Source organism: Lontra canadensis, unplaced genomic scaffold (genome assembly GCF_010015895.1).
Source record: "Lontra canadensis isolate GAN:19392208 unplaced genomic scaffold, GSC_riverotter_1.0 scaffold3, whole genome shotgun sequence".
Classification (NCBI taxonomy): domain Eukaryota; kingdom Metazoa; phylum Chordata; class Mammalia; order Carnivora; family Mustelidae; genus Lontra; species Lontra canadensis.
In genome coordinates this window covers 19,551,362-19,572,384 of record NW_022630997.1, presented here as the reverse complement: position 1 = coordinate 19,572,384, position 21,023 = coordinate 19,551,362, and the positions used below count along the sequence as shown (strand labels likewise).

The window sequence follows — 21,023 nt, the reverse complement described above, 5'->3', positions numbered from 1 at the left end:
TATACCTCTTGCAGCTCATATCTTCCATCTGAAATCATTTCCTTTTTGCACGGAACATACTCTTACCATTTAATTTAGTAACAGTCAGCTGTCAACAAACTCAGTTCAGTTTTGTTTTTTTAATGGCATTATTTCAACTTTGTTTTTGAAAGACATGTTTGCTAGGTATAGAATTCTAGGTTGGCAGTCATTTTTCTCTCAGAAATGTGCAGATTTATTCTACCGTCTCCTGGCTTTCTCTGTGGGAAATAAGAAGCAAGCTGAAAGTTCACAACCGTTGCTTCTGAATGTAATCTCTCTTTTCTCTTTGGATGCTCTTAGGGGGTTTCTCTTTGTCTTGTATTGTGCATTTTAGTGTGATGTGGCTTTGTGTTTTTAAGAATTTATTCTTCTTGAGAGTATTTGAGCTTCTTAAATCACTAAGTATTTTTCACTGGTTTTGGAGAACACATAGTTATCTCTTCAGGTAGTTCCTTTGTGTCAGTCTTTCTCTTTTATGTTCTCTAAGATATCAAGAAAATATATATTAGACCTTCTCACTTAATCCTAATGTTACCTCTCTTTTATATTTTTTGTGTTTGTCTCTGTTACATTCTGAATCGTTTCCTTAGCTCTGATTTCCAGTTCACTGATTTATTTCTTCAGCTGTGTTTGATTTGCTGTTAAATCTGTCCGTTGAATATTTAAATTTCATTTTTTGTTTTTCATTTTTCTAAGTTCTCTATTTCTCTTTAAACTCTGCGTGGTCATTTTTTAGTTTCTTGTTTTTTTCTAAAATATTTTCAAGATTTAAAAAATTTCTTGAATGTATTAAACATAGACCTTCTATGGTCTGTGTCTGGTAATTCCTTTACCTGAAGTCTTTTTAGTTCTGCTTCTGCAAATTCTCAGGTTTAGTAATATTTTTTATTGTGAGCCAACTGTTTTCCTTGGAATTTTATTTGTGGGAATTGAAGTCTACAGTAGAAAAAGAGGATTTCTCCTGAGAGGATACGTGTTTTCTTCTGCCAGGCACCAAGGGCCCGAAGAGTTCAGCAACACTGTAAATTAAATTACTGATTTGAGGTTATTTTGACCACCGAGATAGAAATAGTCAAGTGGAGAATGATAAAAAATGATTGTTCTGTGTCTCAACTAGTTTATTTTAACAACACATATAAATGTCTAGTCACTTGCCAGTCTTTGATGTGGTGCCAAGGCCTTTTTTTTTTCCTTTCAAGTTACTGGTCTATTGATAGAAGAGTTCTTGTATGTTTTCCTCATATCAACTAAAGTGGAATGAGAACTTTAAAGTACCTTTAGAGGCATCTGAGTGCTTACTCTTTTTAGATTAAAATGTTTCCTGTCCTTTATAGCTGTTTTGCCCAAACATAATTGATAGTCATTTTTGGATTTTTTAGTGACTTCACCATTCTCTGCTGTTCCACAGCATTCAGTTAAGTTTTTTTAGACACAACATCTTTTCTTTTTCACACTCATTTTTCATTGTTTTAATTTTAGTAAATTATGTAATGAAAATACAAATTAAAACTGATATAAAGGGTTTGAAAACAATTCCATTAACTCTTGTTATGTATATAATTCATACACATATAGGACAAGATAAAGAATCAAGTATACCTTTGTATCTTTAGCTTATAAGAAGAAAACAAGCTTCAGGAATAAAGAAACAATAAAAAATAAGCTTCAGAAAGAAAGTTATTAAAGACAAGATCTTCAGGATCTGGAAAAAGTCAATACGAAGAAGGATTATACTTTAACATTCTCATCCTGATACTAAAAATGAACTAGGTCTTTTGTCTCATACTACAAATGTGCATTTAAAATTCAGTTCATGTAGATCTTGAATTTGTTAGATTCTGCATCAGGGTTTAACTTCCCACTTTTTCTTGAAGAGCCAGATAGGAAATATTTTAGGCAACTCTGCCATCATTGCATAAAAGCAGCCACAGAGAGTATGTAAACAAATGAGCATGATTGTATTCAGTGAAATTTTATGTACGAAAACATGGGGCACCTGAGTGAACCAGTCGGTTAAGTGACTGCCTTCAGTTCAGGTCATGATCTCTGGGTCCCGGGAGAGAGCCCTGCATCGGGGTCCCTGCTCAGTAGGGATTCCGCTTCTCTCTCCCTCTCCCTCCACATCCCAACTGCTCATTTTCTCTCTTTCTTGCAAATAAAATCTTTTTAAAAAGCACCCTGTTTTTCTATGAAGTTCTTAGAATAGGCAAAATTAGCTAGCAGCCAAGTACCTCACTTAAATTTGGATGGAGGAGGATATCAGTTCTATAGCTAAAAGAAATAAGGGGGTAACTGGATCCCAGAGAATAGTTAATCTTTCCGTAGACGTTCTGCTAAATGTATAGGTTTGGTTAGTCAGTCAAATTCATTAACATGTTAAGACCCTATATCAGGGCCTGTTCCATATAAAGTGCCTAATGGATTTTAAAAACCAGTCAATGAGCTTAAATCTCAAATTAGTACTACCTTAGATTGTTATTAGTAATGATGATTTTTAAAACCAAGGATTAGTTTTATTGATGTCTAGAATTTCCTACTAAAGGCTAGTTAATTCTTATGAATTATTAATTAACTTTTGCTTTATTTCTTCCTAATCTTACCTGCAAGACCATTTTTCTATCAAACCCAAAAACATTCCCAAAAGAAGAGAAACATTTTAAAGGATTATGAAATTCCAAAGTCTAAAAGACTCTCCAGATCCCATCTAAGGTCTTTTTCTAAGCTTTTTGTAAACTCTTATCATACAGGCTCTTCTGCTATTGAACTTTTTCAGTCTCCAACCCCTGTGGTCATTTTAAGCCGTGGTCAAACTTACCCTTACATTCAGGAAATTCTCTAACCTTCAAAGCCTCCTTCATTCCTTTTTTCCTCAAAGGAATTTTTTTCTTGACTGAAGGAAGATATTTTAGCTGTTGTCTCTTTTTCTTTCTTTATAGTGCTTTATAAAAATAAAGTCAAGGTCACGGTGCAGAAGCCTATAATAATGTCTGAGAGTCAAATACCCAAGTCAACTTTATATTTTAGTCACCATCTTTTATCAATATTAATAATCTTCCTAATGAATATTGTTATTAGTCATAAAAAATAATGAGCACCGTTCATTTATTAAAGGCCTGTAAGTCCTCAGCACTGTGCTTTTTGCCTTGTCACAGATGATCTCATTTCCATTTTCAGTAACTGTTTGGAAGGTGCTATGCCCATTTCTACGGATAAGCAGACCTAGCTTCAAGAGAAGTCAAATCTGCCCAAGAACTCAAGGTGGCAGAGCCCTGAGTCCTTTTGTATCCGACCCTCAACCCCCTGTCCTTTCTACAGAACTATGTTGAATGTATGAGCAGTTTTTAAGTTCCCTGCTGAAAAACTAATGCCATCATTTTGATAGTCATTCTGTTCACTATGTAATAGCTCTGCTCCAAAATAAATGTGTTTTTAATGGTCATTGTTTTGATTCTAATCCCATCTGATGTTTCTCTGATCTTGATATCTTAATTATCCTGAATTTTTCTGACTTTGCCACAGTTCTTTCCTGTTCTCCCTTTACTTCCTTTCTACAACTCGAAATAATAGGTCAGCCTCTCTGATTATAGTTGTCTTTTTTCTCAGTTTCTTGGGTTTCTTTTTTGTTTGTTTTGTTTTTTGGGGGTTTCTTTCTTGTTTGTTTCTTGCTTTGAATGACCTGTCTCCCTCTCTGTCTCTGTCCGTGAGGCTACGTTTGCCTTAAATCCAGGTGACCTTCCCTGTCTACCTCCTCTTCCAATATTCTTCTGCCCCTTCTCTGCTTCCTCCTTTCACCTCTTCTTGTTCTGTGCCCATAAGAGCATCTCTTGTGAATAGTGTGATAAATACTTTACCTCCCCAAGGGACATGTGGAGATTAATTAGTTGATGTCTATAAATGGCTGGGAATGTAAAATACTGCCAGGTAGTTCTTTAGGATGGTATTATTGCTTTTAAAATTCAGTGGCTTCTTCTGTCCTCCAAGCTGTTTTTTGTGTCATTATCCCCATTCCACCTGTGCACTCGTTGAGTGTTTATCTCATGAAATGCTTTATGAGACTCGATTTGAAAGATGTTTCATAAGTAAATTTTATTTTAAGAAATAAAATTGTGTTGTTTTGTTGCAGAAAGAAAGGTTTTGATATTAAATGGGTGGATGACACACATGCCCTAGGAGTATTCTCCAGTCCGATTACAGGTATTCACCTAGTGGATTTCTGTGGTCTTTCCTTATTGTCTGTTTTCTCTTGCTACTTGTTCTTATTTCCCTTTTATTCTAGCCAACTGGCATGTTATCCAGCCAGTGTAGGTAAATGGCAGATACAGGTTTTTGAGGCATAGTACTTTGTACCAATGTGCTTTCCCTCTCCCTTTTCACCTTAATCCAATAGCAATTTGGAGAGAGAGCCAACTCCTTCCAGGGTTATGTGCTGTGTAACTGTCAGTTACGATCATAAACAGATTATAGGTAGAAATTTAAGAAGCCAGTGTGACTGAATTTTAAAAATGTTGTGATTTTTTTTTTTTCCACCCAGACAAATGAATTTGAAGTAGGCCTTGATCCTGAGAGATTATAATACCTGGTTCCTTTTCACTTACATCATTAGCCTCATGAAAGATGTGATACAGAGGCATTCAAAGATGTTAGAGATGTTGGTTCCTGTCTGAACCACCTAGAATAGGGGTCTGCAAACTGTAAAGGGCCAGGTAGTAAATATTTTAGGGTGGAAAGTCACTACTTAATTCTGCTGTTGTAACAAGAAAGCATCCCTGAACAGTATTCAAATGAATAGAAGTGGCGCTCTGTTTTAGTAAAATGTTACAAGAACAGGTGGATGGCTAGATTTGGTCACAGAACCATCGTTTGTCGATCCCTGATCTAAAATAATCACTTGCCAAGCTGTTTATGGATTTTCTGGAGCTGACCATCTCTTTTGTTTGCCATGAGAAAAAAAAAAAAAAAGGCGGAACATCTAGACATCTAGGAAATACTTTCTGAGAGCTAGCCTTAAATTTTCCTTTTATCACTCTTCCTCATATCTTCTATTTTCTTGTATTTATTCCTCTTTGCAGCTCGTGATGCTCTGGGTAGTAAACATACCATGGTGAAAATCCGGCCCCTGTCACAGGCCACAAGAGCAGCCAAGGCCAAAGCTAGAGCTTATGCTGGTGAGCCTATAATCTCGGGCTTTTTCTTGTTGATAGTTGTGTTATTGTTTTTTCTAGCACTTGTACCTCATCTGGAGTTCTAAAGACATACCACTTTTATTTTCAGTGTTAAAGGAAGTATGTTTTTAAAGAAAAGACAAAAGGCTATGTTGGAAACAAGGCATCTGTGCAGCCACTTAGAGAGAGAGAGAGATGGCCAATCAATGCAGCAACCATTTTCTGATGACATCCTTATCTGGTTTACCTCAGTGTTGACCTGTTTCCAAGGGTCACTGTAGAAATTGTGTTAATATAGATAACGAAGCCAGGGTTGTTTGTGTTTTGCCGTGCTAGTTTCCTCTGATCATCATCTATTGGCCTGTATTAATTACTGCTAAGGCAGCCCTTGTTAGTCTGTTTTATATGTTAATTACAGAGTTAAATCATTTGGCACTAGAGCGCTTTCTCTTCTTACTTCCTCCTACTCCCGCCCGCTTTTCCCGTTCAGAGTTCCTGCAGCCAGCAAAGGAGCGCCCTGAAACTTCAGCAGCCCTAGCCAGAAGGTTAGTCATCAGTGCCCTTGGGGTTCGAAGTAAGCAGAGCAAAACGGCAAGGGAAGCAGAGCTCAAGAAACTGCAGGAAGCCCGAGGTGAGTTGAAGTGATGGCGTTCCTCTCTAGCTCTCTAGACCTCTCTAGTTCTATAGAGCTCACTATAAGGCATGCGTTTAAAAAAAATGAACGAAGCCCATTCCATTTTGTCATTTCCATTTCCTAGAAGCCTCCCAAGTTTATTGAAATTGTTTTCATGCCTTATATTTAGGAGGAAGACATTTCAGGACTTATCTTCCTGTTCCACACACAAGGCATCCTAATCCATGCTCTTAACTGTTGTTTTCCAAGAGATAGGTTCGGCCTCTTCAGCTCGTCATCCATGGCTTTTTCTGTAGTTCTTGCGCCAAAGTCTGAGCAAAATTTTCCTGTGAAGACATAGGAGTCTCCCAGGCATTAAACATTTGCTCTGGTTTTACAGGGCCGTGATTGCCATGATATTATCTGATGATTTAGATTGCAGGTAGAAGACAGATTAAGGAAAAGCCAGCGACTGACATGGTTGATAGTAACTATAGGAGGTATTTTTTTCTCTAAAGACAGTCTTGAGTGGCTCCATTAGAGTACATCTAGATAAACCTATCTTCTGATTATTTTGCAGTACCTATGAGTTCTTAGAAAATATTTCCATTGATGCACAGCAGGGTTTTTCTTTCCCTGTAGTTTGGAATTGAGGTTAAAATCTCTCTCTTCCCTCTTTCTAGGCTGTTGACTTATAGGTAAGGGCCTGGGATTCTGGCTTTACACTTAAGTACTTTTTATCAACCTTCCAGGCTTTAGACAGTCTCATTGCCTTAGCTCACGATCTGTGGAATCTGTAAAGGCAATTTATTCTGAAAATTCCACTTACCAAAAAGTAACTTCATTTTTCCATTAAACGAATTGAAGTTTCAAACTCCTTGTTTATTGCCGGTCTAACAAGGCCATTAATACTTCCTGTCCACTCTGCTGTGGTGATAGCAGGCGGCTTGGGGACTCTCAGCTGCACTGGCCAGATAACCAGTGACAGAGTGTGTCATGGCAGGTGCTAGAGTTTCAGCGTGGAATCCAACTAATTTTTGAAGCCTTAGTTATTAGAATGAGGCAGTTTTGATTTTTCCAATGCATGTTCACTCAAAGGCCCTTTACGGAAACTGTTTTTTTATAGATGGCAGTAATAGAACTAGAGTAAAGGTGAATGTGTCATAAGACCCTTTAGTAGTTGGTTATCTCTGAGGAAAGTGCTTTCTCTGTGATAACCACAATGATCTCAGAAGCTCAGTGAGAGAGAAGATTCGACTGTGCAGTGTCTCATGCTTCCTACCCTGTGTGTCACCTTAACCGGAATGCTCCGTGTACTGCGGCAGGAATGCTGCACAGGGACCGTCTGGAGGACTGCTCTCTGTTTTTCTGTAAACACAGTGGCATGCAGCTTCATTTGAAGTATTTGTTTTAAATGCTCACTTAACCAATGGGCAGTTCAGTGATGCAAGTAAAAATCGCTCAGTGAGTATCCTGTTAATTACTTTTTTAAAGAAGGCCTTTAGTTGTGAATGGAGACTCCCTGTGATAAGTTCCTCTTATCCATTGGTGCTGAGGCTGTACGGATTATAGAAGATTCTTTATTATGCTTCAGAGCTCTCCCATTCTTCATATCTGAGAAAACGCATATGAAAAATTCCTGATATATCTCTTTCTGACTTCTTTATGCATTAGGCAGATATTCTTGTACCTGCCTGCATGGAGCCCAAGACTACTCAAAGAGTTTTTTCTTAAAAAAAAAAAAAAAGGAAAAAAAGTATCTTTTTCTGTGGAAATTAAAAGTACCATTTAGGTATTATACAGAACAGTTCTTTTTGTCCAGATCTTCTTCTACTGGAGGGGGAGGGGTCCATACAGCATAGTGGGTAACATTAGATTCTGTAATCAGACTGTCTATGTCTACTCTGAGTTCTACCATTTATTGGCTGTGTGACCTTGGGCAGAGTACTTACTCTCTGGAGGCCTCTGTTTCCTCATCCATAAAATGGAAATGAAGTGAGATAATTCACAAGGAATGCTTAGTCATTTTCAGAACCCATCAGAATGCGTGCTCTCCTGTTTCTCTTGGCCTGTAATAAATACATGATGAATGTTAGCTGCTGCTGTTTTTAGTAATAGTGGAAATATTATTTGTATGGTGAGCCTAACACGGATTCCAGTACTTTTTTTATTTTAAATTTCCTGTAATACTCTTTTTGGCATTTCACTAGGCATCTGTCCTCTAGCATTGTGCTCTTATTTGGGAGAATTAGACAGATGGAAAAATTTTGTTCTTTACTTAAGACTTAAAATCAGGTGAGGATATCTGCCTTGAGTAAGAAAGAAAATATGATATTAAGCAGTTGTTTCTCTTCTCACTTCAGTTCTGAAGAATTTTTTAAAATTCCAATATAAGGTACAGCGTTAAATTCGTTTCAGGTATAGGGTACAGTGATTCAACAGTTCTATTCATTACTCAGTCCTCATCAAGATAAATGTACTCTTAATCTCCACCACCTGTTTCACCTATCTCTCCCCCCCCCCCCCCCCCGCCCCGACGCCATGCCTCTCTGGTAACCATCAGTTTGTTCTCTATAGTTAAGAATCTGTTTTTTGGGTTTGTCTCAAAAGAGACAAGGGTTTGTCTCCCTTTGTTCCTTTGGTTTGTTTCTTAAATTCCACATATGAGTGAAAAATCATACGCTATTCTTTTGCTTTTAGCATTACAGCCTCTAGCTCCGTCCATGTTGTTGCAAATGGCAAGATTTCATTTTTTTTTATGGCTCAATAATCTCCATTGTATATATATATATACCACCTCTTCTTTATCCATTCATCTACTGATGGATGCTTGGGCTACTTCTTAATTTGGCTAATGTAAATAATGCTACAGTAAACATAGGGGTGCATGTATCCTATCAAATTAGTGTTTTTTAAAAATCTTTGGGTAAGTACCCAGTTGTGTGATTACTGGGTCATATGGTAGTTCTATTTTTAACGTTTCAAGGAATCTCCACACTGTCTTCCGCAGTGGCTGCCCGAGTTTGCATTCCCACCAGCAGTGCACATGGGTTCCTGTTTCTCCACATCCTTACTAACATGTGTAGTTTTTTTTTTTTAATTTTTTAATAAACATATAATATATTTTTATCCCCAGGGGTACAGGTCTGTGAATCGCCAGGTTTACACATTTCACAGCTCTCATCATAGCACATACCCTCCCCAATGTCCATATCCCCACCACCCTCATCTGTCCCCCCTACCCCCAGCAACTCTCAGTCTGTTTTTTGAGATTGAGTCTTTTATGGTTTGTCTCCCTCCCAATCCCATCTTCTTTCATTTTTTCTTTTCCTACCCTGCAAACCCCCCACATTGCATCTCCACTTCCTCATATCAGGGAGATCATATGATAGTTGTCTTTCTCCGATTGACTTATTTCGCTAAGCATAATACCCTCTAGTTCCATCCACGTCATTGCAAATGGCAAGATTTCATTTCTTTTGATGGCTGCATAGTATTCTATTGTATATATATACCACATCTTCTTTATCCATTCATCTTTTGTTGGACACCTAGGTTCTTTCCATAGTTTGGCTATCGTGGACATTGCTGCTATAAACATTCGGGTGCACGTGCCCCTTCGGAGAAAGGAGCACCACGTTTGTATCTTTAGGATATATACCCGGTAGTGCAATCGCTGGGTCATAGGGTAGCTCTGTTTTTTGTTTCAGTTTTTTGAGGAACCTCCACACTGTTTTCCAGAGTGGTTGCACCAGCTTGCATTTCCGCCAACAGTGTAGGAGGGTTCCCCTCTCTCCACATCCTCGCCAGCATGTGTCATTTCTTGACTTGTTAATTTTAGCCATTCTGACTGGTGTGAGGTGGTATCTCATTGTGGTTTTGATTTGTATTTCCCTGACGCGGAGTGATGTGGAGCATTTTTTCATGTGTCTGTTGGCCATCTGGATGTCTTCTTTGCAGAAATGTCTATTCATGTCCTCTGCCCATTTCTTGATTGGATTATTTGTTCTTTGGGTGTTGAGTTTGATAAGCTCTTTGTAGATTTTGGATACCCAAAATCCCTTTATCTGATATGTCGTTTGCAAATATCTTCTCCCATTCTGTCAGTTGTCTTTTGGTTTTGTTAACTGTTTCCTTTGCTGTGCAAAAGCTTTTGATCTTGATGAAATCCCAATAGTTCATTTTTGCCCTTGCTTCTGTTGTCTTTGGTGATGTTCCTAGGAAGAAGTTGCTGTGGTTGAGGTCAAAGAGGTTGCTGCCTGTGTTCTCCTCAAGGATTTGGATGGATTCCTTTCTCACATTGAGGTCCTTCATCCATTTTGAGTCTATTTTTGTGTGTGGTGTAAGGAAATAGTCCAATTTCATTTTTCTGCGTGTGGCTGTCCAATTTTCCCAGCACCATTTGTTGAAGAGGCTGTCTTTTTTCCATTGGACATTCCTTCCTGCTTTGTCGAAGATTAGTTGACCGTAGAGTTGAGGGTCTATTTCTGGGCTCTCTATTCTGTTCCATTGATCTATGTGTCTGTTTTTGTTCCAGTACCATACTGTCTTGATGATGACAGCTTTGTAATAGAGCTTGAAGTCTGGGATTGTGATGCCACCAACTTTGGTTTTCTTTTTCAATATTCCTTTGGCTATTCGAGGTCTTTTCTGGTTCCATATAAATTTTAGGATTATTTGTTCTATTTCTTTGAAAAATTGATGGGATTTTGATAGGGATTGCATTAAATGTGTAGATTGCTTTAGGTAGAATAGACATTTTCACAATATTTATTCTTCCAATCCAGAAGGATGGAACATTTTTCCATTTCTTTGTGTCTTCCTCAATTTCTTTCATGAGTACTTTATAGTTTTCTGAGTATAGATTCTTTGCCTCTTTGGTTAGGTTTATTCCTAGGTATCTTGCGGTTTTGGGTGCAATTGTAAATGGGATTGACTCCTTAATTTCTCTTTCTTCTGTCTTGTTGTTAGTGTAGAGAAATGCAACTGATTTCTGTGCATTGACTTTATATCCTGACACTTTACTGAATTCCTGTACAAGTTCTGGCAGTTTTGGAGTGGAGCCTTTTGGGTTTTCCACATATAGTATCATATCATCTGCGAAGAGTGATAGTTTGACTTCTTCTTTGCTGATTTGTATGCCTTTTATTTCTTTTTGTTGTCTGATTGCTGAGGCTAGGACTTCTAGTACTATGTTGAATAGCAGTGGTGATAACGGACATCCCTTCCATGTTCCTGACCTTAGCGGAAAAGCTTCCAGTTTTTCTCCATTGAGAATGATATTTGCAGTGGGTTTTTCATAGATGGCTTTGATAATATTGAGGTATGTGCCCTCTATCCCTACACTTTGAAGAGTTTTAATCAGGAAGGGATGCTGCACTTTGTCAAATGCTTTTTCAGCATCTATTGAGAGTATCATATGGTTCTTGTTCTTTCTTTTATTAATGTATTGTATCACATTGATTGATTTGAGGATGTTGAATCAGCCTTGCAGCCCTGGAATAATTCCCACTTGGTCGTGGTGAATAATCCTTTTAATGTGCTGTTGGATCCTATTGGCCAGTATTTTGGTGAGAATTTTTGCATCTGTGTTCATCAAGGATATTGGTCTGTAATTCTCCTTTTTGATGGGGTCCTTGTCTGGTTTTGGGATCAAGGTGATGCTGAAATGAGTTTGGAAGTTTTCCTTCCATTTCTATTTTTTGGAACAGTTTCAGGAGAATAGGAATTAATTCTTCTTTAAATGTTTTGTAGAATTCCCCTGGGAAGCCGTCTGGCCCTGGACTTTTGTTTGTTTGGAGATTTTTGATGACCATTTCAATCTCCTAACTGGTTATGGGTCCGTTCAGGTTTTCTATTTCTTCCTGGTTCAGTTGTGGTAGTTTATATGTCTCTAGAAATGTATCCATTTCTTCCAGATTGTTGAATTTGTTGGCGTAGAGTTGCTCATAGTATGTTCTTATAATTGCTTGTATTTCTTTGGTGTTGGTTGTGATCTCTCCTCTTTCATTCGTGATTTTATTTATTTGGCTCCTTTCTCTTTTCTTTTTGGTAAGTCTGGCCAGGGGTTTGTCAATCTTATTAATTCTTTGAAAGAACCAGCTCCTAGTTTCGTTGGTTTGTTCTGTTGTTTTTTTGGTTTCTATTTCATTGATTTCTGCTCTCATCTTTATGATTTCTCTTCTCCTGCTGGGTTTAGGCTTTCTTTGTTGTTCTTTCTCCAGCTCCTTTAGGTGTAGGGTTAGGTTGTGTATTTGAGACCTTTCTTGTTTCTTGAGAAAGGCTTGTACTGCTATATATTTTCCTCTCAGGACTGCCTTTGTTGTGTCCCACAGATTTTGAACCCACAGATTTCATTGTCATTTGTTTCCATGAATTTTTTCAATTCTTCTTTAATTTCCTGGTTGACCCATTCATTTTTTAGAAGGATGCTGTTTAGTCTCCATGGGTTCATTCCAAATTTCCTCTTGTGATTGAGTTCTAGCTTCAGAGCATTGTGGTCTGAAAATATGCAGGGAATGATCCCAATCTTTTGATACCGGTTGAGACCTGATTTAGGACCGAGGATGTGATCTATTCTGGAGAATGTTACATGTGCACTAGAGAAGAATGTGTATTCTGTTATTTTGGGATGGAATGTCCTGAATATATCTGTGATGTCCATCTGGTCCAGTGTGTCATTTAAGGCCTTTATTTCCCTTTTTGACCTTTTGCTTAGATGATCTGTCCATTTCAGTGAGGGGAGTGTTAAAGTCCCCTACTATTATTGTATTATTCTCTATGTATTTCTTTGATTTTGTTATTAATTGGTTTATATAGTTGGCTGCTCCCATGTTAGGGGCATAGATATTTAAAATTGTTAGGTCTTCTTGTTGGACAGACCCTTTGAGTATGATACAACATGTGTAGTTTTTTATGCTTTTTGATTTTAGCTATTCTGGCAGGTGTGAGATGGTCTTATTTTGGTTTTGATTTGTATTTCCCTGAGGTTGAGTGATGTTGAGTGTCTTTTCATGTCTTTCCCCATCTATATTTTGTCTTTGGAGAAATATCTGTTCAAGTCTTTTGCCCATTTTTAATTGGATTATTAGTTTTTAGTTCTGAAGATTTTAGAATTAAAAACATGATAGGGTTTTTGTGATTAAAAGGATGGGAAGACAACTCTAGGCAATGTTGTAAGTTATGATAATCCCATGATGGAAGATAGTATCTCCAGTTTAGAGCTGGCCCAGGGAAGTTAACTATGTGGCCCAAAGTTATCTAGTTGGTAAATTGATAGGAGGCATTTATACCAAGGCCTCTCTAATTAAAACCCATGCTCTCTCTATAATGCTATAATTCCCTCTTGAAGGACTTTGGAGTAATTAACATTTTTTCCCAGGGGAAAACAAAATAAAAGAATTTTTAAGGTCTTTAGAAAGTTAAATATGGCAGGCTTTTTTTTTTTTTTTTTTTTTTAGCAGCTTTCACTGTCAAAAAATTCTTCCGTGGGTCTTACTTAAATCTGTATAATAGTTTAAGCCAGTTTCCTTTTCTTTTTTTCCTTTGTGGAAATAGGGATCATGTGGACACCATCCTGTTCTAATCTTTAGACGCCAAGAGCAGATTATTGAGGAATAAGGGAACCTGGGCTGTAATAGAGTTTTGCCATTAACTTCGGCTGTGTTGCCATGGGCTTGTTTCTTATACTCTCTGTGCTCTAGTTTCCAACAAAGCAAAATGAATGCCTGACTTACCCTGGAGAATTTTTTGAGCACAATCTAAGTTAATACGTAAAAACATTTAGAAAGGTGCTTTACAAATTCAGGATACTTCTGTTTATGTGACTCTTAGAAAATTAGTGTTCATTTGTAATAATGAGAGTGAAGACAAGTATGTACTGCAGCTTCCCCATCTGCGACAAATAGTGCTGAGTCATGACAGTGTTTTGTGAGTTTTGACTTGACCACTGCCATTTGATCAGAATTAGCATGGAAATTGAAATCTATGTGCCATCCTGATATAGGTACTTTTATAAATAGTATTATAGAATAGCTAGGCTTTGTCCCCACCCCCACTTGAGGAGTTCTGCGATCTGGCTTAGTGTCTGGTTCATTCAAAGATACTCAGTGTGTATGTTCATTGACGGAAGAATGCATGACAGACATTAGTCACTTTTTCTTCATAAATCTTATTTCATTCGTGATTCTACTCTGAACTCTTTCAAGTCCTCTATATTTTTTTTATAAAACCCGGAGTCGAACACTTCGTGTGAAAACCTTCTAATTAATGAATTTGGAATTTGTGATTTTGAGGTTTAAATACTTCCTGGTAAGTTCCCTCACCCTGCTTTGGTCCTCTTACTCTTTTGATGAGAAGTCTGTGTTTTAGCCCTTAATTAAAAAGGGGATTCAGGGGTGCCTGGGTGGCTTAGTCAGTTAAGTGTCTGACTCTTGATCTCAGCACAGGTCTTGATCTCAGGGTTGTGAGTTCAGGTCCTGTGTTGGGCTCCACAATGGGCATGGAACCTGCTTATAAATAGGTGGGTAGGTAAATAGATAAATAAAGTAGGTAAGAAAGTTTTTGTTTTGTTTTGCTTTTTTTCCTTTTCTTTAAAGGAGATTGAGAAAGTAACATTACCCTGGGACAAGTTGAGAAAAAAGAAGTACCCAAATCATTTTAAGCAAATGATAGTGTATATATTTGGAGGATAAAAACTTTAGTGTGTGAGTCTTAGAACATGGGAGAAGTGATTTTTAGTCTAGCAGAGTGCATAATCAGAGCTGCACGGAGAGTGGGAAATCAAAGCATAGTTCATCCTTGATCCTTTGTACTTGTCTTAATCATGTTTTAAACCAGTGATTCACACAAAACAATAAAACTGAATTTTAAAGACCAGATGCAGGAGTATGTGTAAAATTTCCCCATGTTTCATTTATTAAAACACTTGATTCCCGCCTAAAATTGGAGATAAAAGATATCATTGCTTCTCAGAATAAGGTACTCTCTGATTTTCAGAGCCTGCCAAAATTTTATTTCATAACTTATTTCCATTTTACTCTTGGGGCTACATGGTTAATTGGCTGGTTCTAAAAGGCATGTTTTGGGTCACAGGCCTAAAAGGCAGAGTAAGTAAACAATGATTTGATCCCCTAGTATGCTTAATTAAATCACTAAGAATATAAAAGTAAAATCATCCCTATAGAATACTTAGTCAACTGTAATAAAAAAAAATTTAATCACAACTGCTACCTTTTGAAATCCTGGTTAGGCATTCTGTTATCTGCCTTCAAGGGCTCTGCTGCATTGCTGACTCATAATCTGGGTCGTGTGGCATTTCCTTTGTGTCTTTTCTTCCCTAACGTGAAATTCCCTTCATTTCTAACCACGTTTCTCTTTTCATCTTTATGTGATCATCTACTCTGAGATGCAGTATTTACTCACATTTTTGCCTTTGCCTTCTATTTAGTAAACTCATATCCCTGACCTAATCAGAGATGAAAATGTTAACCCTAGGATTAACTGACCAGTTTACCAACTATTGCTAAATAAGTAGCACCTAGTTCTTTGTGTTGACACTTAATACATTGGAGAACATTCTGCTCTCCACTGTTAAATGCCCCCTTAACACTTCTGTGATCCAGACTATTTATTTCCCAGGATATTAGTGATTATATAAATACTTGGTAAGCCTAAAATCTAAAACCTTGCTAAAATTAAGAGGTTACTTAAATTATTTCTCCTTAATCTATCAGCTCTGTCAATCCATAAAAGAAGGCAATTAGATGAGTTTGACCAGACTTGTACTTCCAGTCTTCATGTTGATTATTACTCTGTAGGCAGCTGCCTGGGAATTTTGTGATTTTTTTTCTCCATTATTTTCTTAGGTGTAGAAGTAGATTTTGAAAGTGTTAATTTACATCCCTTTTCTTTATTTTCTTTTGAAATGACACCAAATTGGCCCTTTTTTCCCATCTTCAGGCCCTTTTGTTCCCTCAGTGATAAGTGGTGATTCAGTCGCCTCATTTAATAGAATCATTGCCGCCAGCTGGTTTCTCATACTGGGCAATGACAGTCTGCAGGGCCTGCTCCCTGTGCGCTGTAGGTTAATCATTTCATACAGATTCTTCTCTTCTTCCATTAGCTCCTTGTCCTTATGGCTGCGCTTGCGCTTTCTCTTTAGTTTACTTTTTTTAATTGTTGGAGGTAAAGTTAACAGGAGCTTTTTTCATGCAGTCTGTCAGCTATTATCTGCTTTCCTTTCTCTTTTTAATAAAGGGATGACATGCTTCCTTATCTTTCTGACTACATTTTTTTTTTCATTTTTCCCTTTTTTACATATTTTCAGATGTCAGGACACTGGAAAGTATGCTGGTTGAAGAATTAAGGACCCATGTTCCAGCTTTAGTTTTTCACTGGTTATGTAACCTTAGGCAAGTCACTTAGCCTCTCCATACATACATTTCTTCTTTAAAAATCCCTCGTCCACTCGTGTTCTGAATTTCGGCATGTGTGCCTCACATTGCTACCGTTTCCTTGTGCTTCTCAGTTTGTGCCCCAGCCTTCACTGGTTTCTGGTATGGCTGACCACCAGAGTTGTCACTTATATTTACATATGTTTGGCAGTAGAGATCTATAATCTTTTATTAGAAAGCATTAGGGTAGAAAATGTTTGAGTATTCTAAACTTTTCTAATTTTAGAAAGATAATATGGTTATCCAACATAACCTAACACCAAAGTCAAATACACTAACATTAATATTTCTGCCACAAAGTGTATGACTGTTCCATAAAATGACATGTGTAAGACTATAAGCAGCCTCTTATTTTTCCAGCGTATTTTATCACCAAGTGAGCTTTGGCCCTAAACTTTAAAAATATTTTTTTTGTTTTCAGAACTGCTTTGATTTTGGACTTGTGGTTTATGGGCAGTTATATTCTTATACTCTATCTTTTTTCTTAGAACTTCCCAGATAGCCTTTCTGATTTAAATTTCTAAGCTTATTATTAAAAATTTTGAGTTCTAGTATTTCACTTTCCTGGTTTCTTCACTTTTTCTAGGAATCCAGGACCAGTTTTTGATGGCTTTCATCTGACATTGCTGCTGCTTTTTTTTTTTTTTTTTTTTAATTTTATTTATTTGAGAGAGAGAGAGAAAGCTAGAGACAGCGCAAGCAGAGGTGGTGGGGCAGAAGGAGAGGGAGTAGCAGACTCCCCTCTGAGCAGGGATCCTGATTGTGATTAGGGGCTACATTCCAGGACCCTGGGGTCATGACCTGAACTGAAGTCAGACACTTAACCGACTGAGCCACCCAGGCGCCCCTCATCCAACATTGCTTTTACTTTTAGACAAGCCAGTTTTCCTTACTGTTGTCTCCCTGGAGAATCCCAATCCCAGTTCAAACCTGTCTTAAAGCCAAGTCACAAGGCATTGAATTAATTAGCCTTCAGTTTTGAATTGCCGACCACCCCCCTACCGCACCTTCCCCTGGTTTTTTTTGTCTCTTAAGTTAGAACTTTGCTGCTATATTCAGATAATGCCACAAGGTGGTGCCCAAATAGCAGTGAATTTCTCTTTTTCACATTTCCAAGTGCCAGTCAACTTCCTGACCAAGTTCTTTGTCCTTAAAGTACAGTCAGATATTTAGTAAAGGAATTTTGTAAGGGATTATCCTGATTTGGAAAGGTATGTCAACATAGCAAGTGTTAACTCTAAACTCACCTTGATTTCTCTAATAATTCTCCTGGGTCATGACTTTGAAAATCTTTTACAGGCACTATCTGAAATAATAGTCCTTGAGAGGAAGCACTTAGGCTTATCATGTACATTTCATTGTAAAGGTGATGAATGACTAGCCATGAAATTAGAGCTCGTATGGTGGTACTTCACAAAGTGCTTGTGTCACCAGATCATGTATAGTCTGTATTGTCTTAGGTTTTGGTAAAAGTATTATATGGAAACTAAGCTTCTCTGTTACAAATTGAAGATGGATTGCCTAGATTTGTGTTTTTGTTTTGGTTTTAGAAATATTTCTTTGTTTCTCTTGATTATATGTAGTCATTTTTCCAGGTGGGAATTGTGCATTCCAGAAGATTTTTTTTTTTTTTAAGATTTTTGTTTATTTATTTGACAGAGATCACAAGCAGGCAGAGAGAGAAGGAGGGGAAACAGGCTCCCTGCTGAGCGGAGAGCCTGATGCGGGCTCCATCCCAGGACCCTGGGATCATGACCTGAGCCGAAGGCAGAGGCTTCAACCCACTGAGTCACCCAGGCACCCCACCAGAAGATTTTTGACTCCTGAAAGTGCTCCGAAAATACTGAAATTTGATTTGCCTCTGAAATATTTTTTCTGTGAGACTGTAATAGGGAGATATAACTAAAGCCAAGTGGCTACCATTTCCATTTGAGCAAGAAGGCAGAAGAATATTGAAACATATTCTCTATCCCTGTTGAATATTTTTAAAGATCAGTGAAGTGGGAATAACAGGCAATTATGTGTAACCACTAACACAGTTGAGAAGTAGAATTAAAATAAATACATTATCAGCAAGACTGGATTGTGGAACTCAGTAAGTGGGTTCAACTCACAACCCTGAGATCAAGACCTGAGCTGAGATTAGAAGTTGAACACAGCCTGCTGAACCACCCAGGCGCCCCACTCCACAGACTTTTTATTTCTATTAGCTCCAGATCTTTCTCTTTATTATATAGTACTAGTCACATTATTTCCACTTAAAAAACACTTGGAAAGTTAAAAATATTAACTCTTGGAATCAGGTACAAGTAGACCAGGAAATCCTTGTCTCATGATTAAAGTTTGCTTATAATTTGGATTAAAGGGAAGTACCTGGTGGTATGAAGGGTACTCCTACTTCTAACACTGTCCTTACTTCCAGAGAGAAAACGACTGGAAGCCAAGCAACGGGAAGATATCTGGGAAGGCAGAGACCAGTCTGCGGTTTGAACATCACTCAACAAAGGGGTTAGTTCTATGAATTCAGAAAATATTTCCATAGTCTTCAGATAGGAGGATCCTTCTAGAGTTGTGTGTACATGCAGAAGTGCTTGTTAATGGAAGAAAGAGAGAAAGCCATCAAGATAAGCACTGACTGGATACAGAAAGCAGGTGAGCTCCTGTCCGTCTTCACTTCTAACTGCAGTTCTGTGGAACTACCCTCCTGTGTTGGGCATAGAAGGGAGCCACTGGGCAGGAAGCTCACTTGTGCGGGCTTGAATAGGACTTCCAGGAGTGCTCTGGGTGGGGCAGGTCCCATTGTTAGCCTGGCTCACGCATCTAAGATGTCTGAAGAAGTTACAAAACAGAGGATTCAAACCTGCGATGATGAGAGATTTTGGCCTTGCAAAGGCGGCGTGCTCCCTCGGACCTCACAGAGCTGAGGGCTGGTAGAGGGAGCAGTTAGTACCGAGGTGGAACAGTTTCTGAAGTACTTGGTTCTCACAGAATCGACACTGTCACTTCCAGAACTCCAGAGCGGGTGAGCTGCGGCAGATGTGGGTGTTTGGACCGAGCTGAGGCCTGGGGGCTGCTCCAGCAGCCAGGGGCCTGCCAGCCTCTGTCCTCACAGGAAGTCAGCTGTGGAAGCCTTGTGCTAGTTCCAGTTGAAACAATACTATCATGCTGTGAGAGGGAGACATTAAAGCTCATTTGATGACACACATCACTCTCTTTGTCAATGTTGTCATTCCCACAAAAAACTTGGAGAACAGCTCTCCTCGCATCCATCCCTGTGGTGCTGTGCACGGGTTCAATGGATCCGTTGGCTGTGTTGAGCCGCACCGAGTAGTCCGCTGCTCCTCTCTCTGCCCCAGAGTATACTACAAACATGCGTCTCTTGGGATTGGTGTGCAGTAGCCCCCCTCCCCTTCTTGCCCTCCCTGTACACCCCCACCCTGGCCTCTGGCTTCCTCCTGTTTCTGTCACGCCTGACATTCTGCAGAAGGCATCTGGCACTCGGCAAATTCTTGGTATCGTCTTCCCAGCCTGTGCCAGAGGCACTTGGCAAGCGACACCAAACCATCCATTACAATGAAGAGTTGCCAGAATAAAACAAACACCTCTGGGCAGTGAGAAATTTCCTAAAGGACACTGACGAGTCTGAGCCACCAATTTCGGCTTTATTCATATTCTACCTGCATTCTCATGGCTTTTGGAAAGAAGTTCTACGCTGAAGAAATGGCAGCGCTAGGCCTTAAGAGGCTGAGGTAGCAAGAAATGATGTCCCATCTGTGCTTTCACTGAGGGCAAGAGCCTCATATGTGTATGATTTCATGCCCATGACAATGGTGGAGCATTAGCATTGTCTAGAACATGGTGGAGTGGGGGCTCTGTTCAAATGTTCCTCACAGGACGCTGGCCTTGGTTCTTAGCCCCGACCCAGCGATCCCTGCTGCTCTCTGGTCTTGGAGCCCTCTTGCAGTTCTTCCTCAGCCTTGTTTTCTCATGCTTGGTCAGTTCCGAAAGTGCCCTTGTTCATACTCAGTGCTTCCTTTTCAAGTTTGGGGCATTGAAAAAAATCTTCTCTTGACCCTCGTCCTAGTACTGCCTAGACCAAGGCCCCTCGCTCTGGCAGGCAGCTACAGGACTTGTGCTCTCGGTCTTCAGGCAGCAGCCTTCTCTAAGACAGGCAGGTCTGTTTGAATGATACGGCTGCCTTAGAAAGGCAGCACATTCTCCATATTGAATGGTTTATTTCTGAGGTTTACCTTTGCTCTGTTTTGATTCTTCAAGGCTAAGAGGGACCTGGGGGAGTAAACAAGATGATGGTTCCTATCACTTGTCTTTGAGGTGCTCCCCCTTTCTGATAGCATTCTGGCTTTTAAGGGCCTCGTTAATGGTAACATAGAGCCACATATTCATTACCCAGTTTTCTTGTATTACTCATAACTCCATAAGGTATTGTTCTCATGCGGATTCTGTGTACTAGGTGGCTAGTAGAATATGCTTTTTTTCCAGCCACCTCGAACTTTCAGATTTATCCTTATAATTAGGTCCAGAAAAGGGATTTGTTTTTAGCTAATACTGAAAGCTATGGAGTGTTGGTGCTTCTACCATTAGTAGAAAATGTGCTTTTTAGTTCTATTTTTCCAGTCGTCGGGATTGATGTATAGTGGGTGGACGTAGGAGGAGCTTCCCTGGCCCAGCAAGGACTACACTGAGCTTGTCCAGATGGGAACCAGATCGTTGGTCCCATCTAACCCGTGCCTTCACAAGCAGAGCTGACTAGAG

General features: G+C 38.9%; 1 protein-coding gene across 7 annotated transcripts in view; it reads left to right on the top strand.

Moving 5' to 3' along the window:
* R3HCC1L (R3H domain and coiled-coil containing 1 like) overlaps nucleotides 1-19,458 on the top strand; it is a 91,990-nt gene extending 72,532 nt beyond the window's left edge. For 4 of the 7 annotated variants that reach the window (XM_032882708.1, XM_032882718.1, XM_032882738.1 and 1 more), the window contains 4 exons: nucleotides 4,145-4,215; nucleotides 5,091-5,186; nucleotides 5,674-5,814; nucleotides 18,673-19,458. In XM_032882708.1, the coding sequence (XP_032738599.1) occupies nucleotides 4,145-4,215; nucleotides 5,091-5,186; nucleotides 5,674-5,814; nucleotides 18,673-18,740 (376 nt within the window). In that variant the 3' untranslated portion in view covers nucleotides 18,741-19,458. Of the gene's footprint in view, nucleotides 1-1,596; nucleotides 1,904-4,144; nucleotides 4,216-5,090; nucleotides 5,187-5,673; nucleotides 5,815-18,672 lie in introns of those variants that run through there. The other 3 variants (XR_004385641.1, XM_032882744.1, XM_032882753.1) reach the window with 3 other exon arrangements.
* Nucleotides 19,459-21,023: the final 1,565 nt, after the last annotated feature.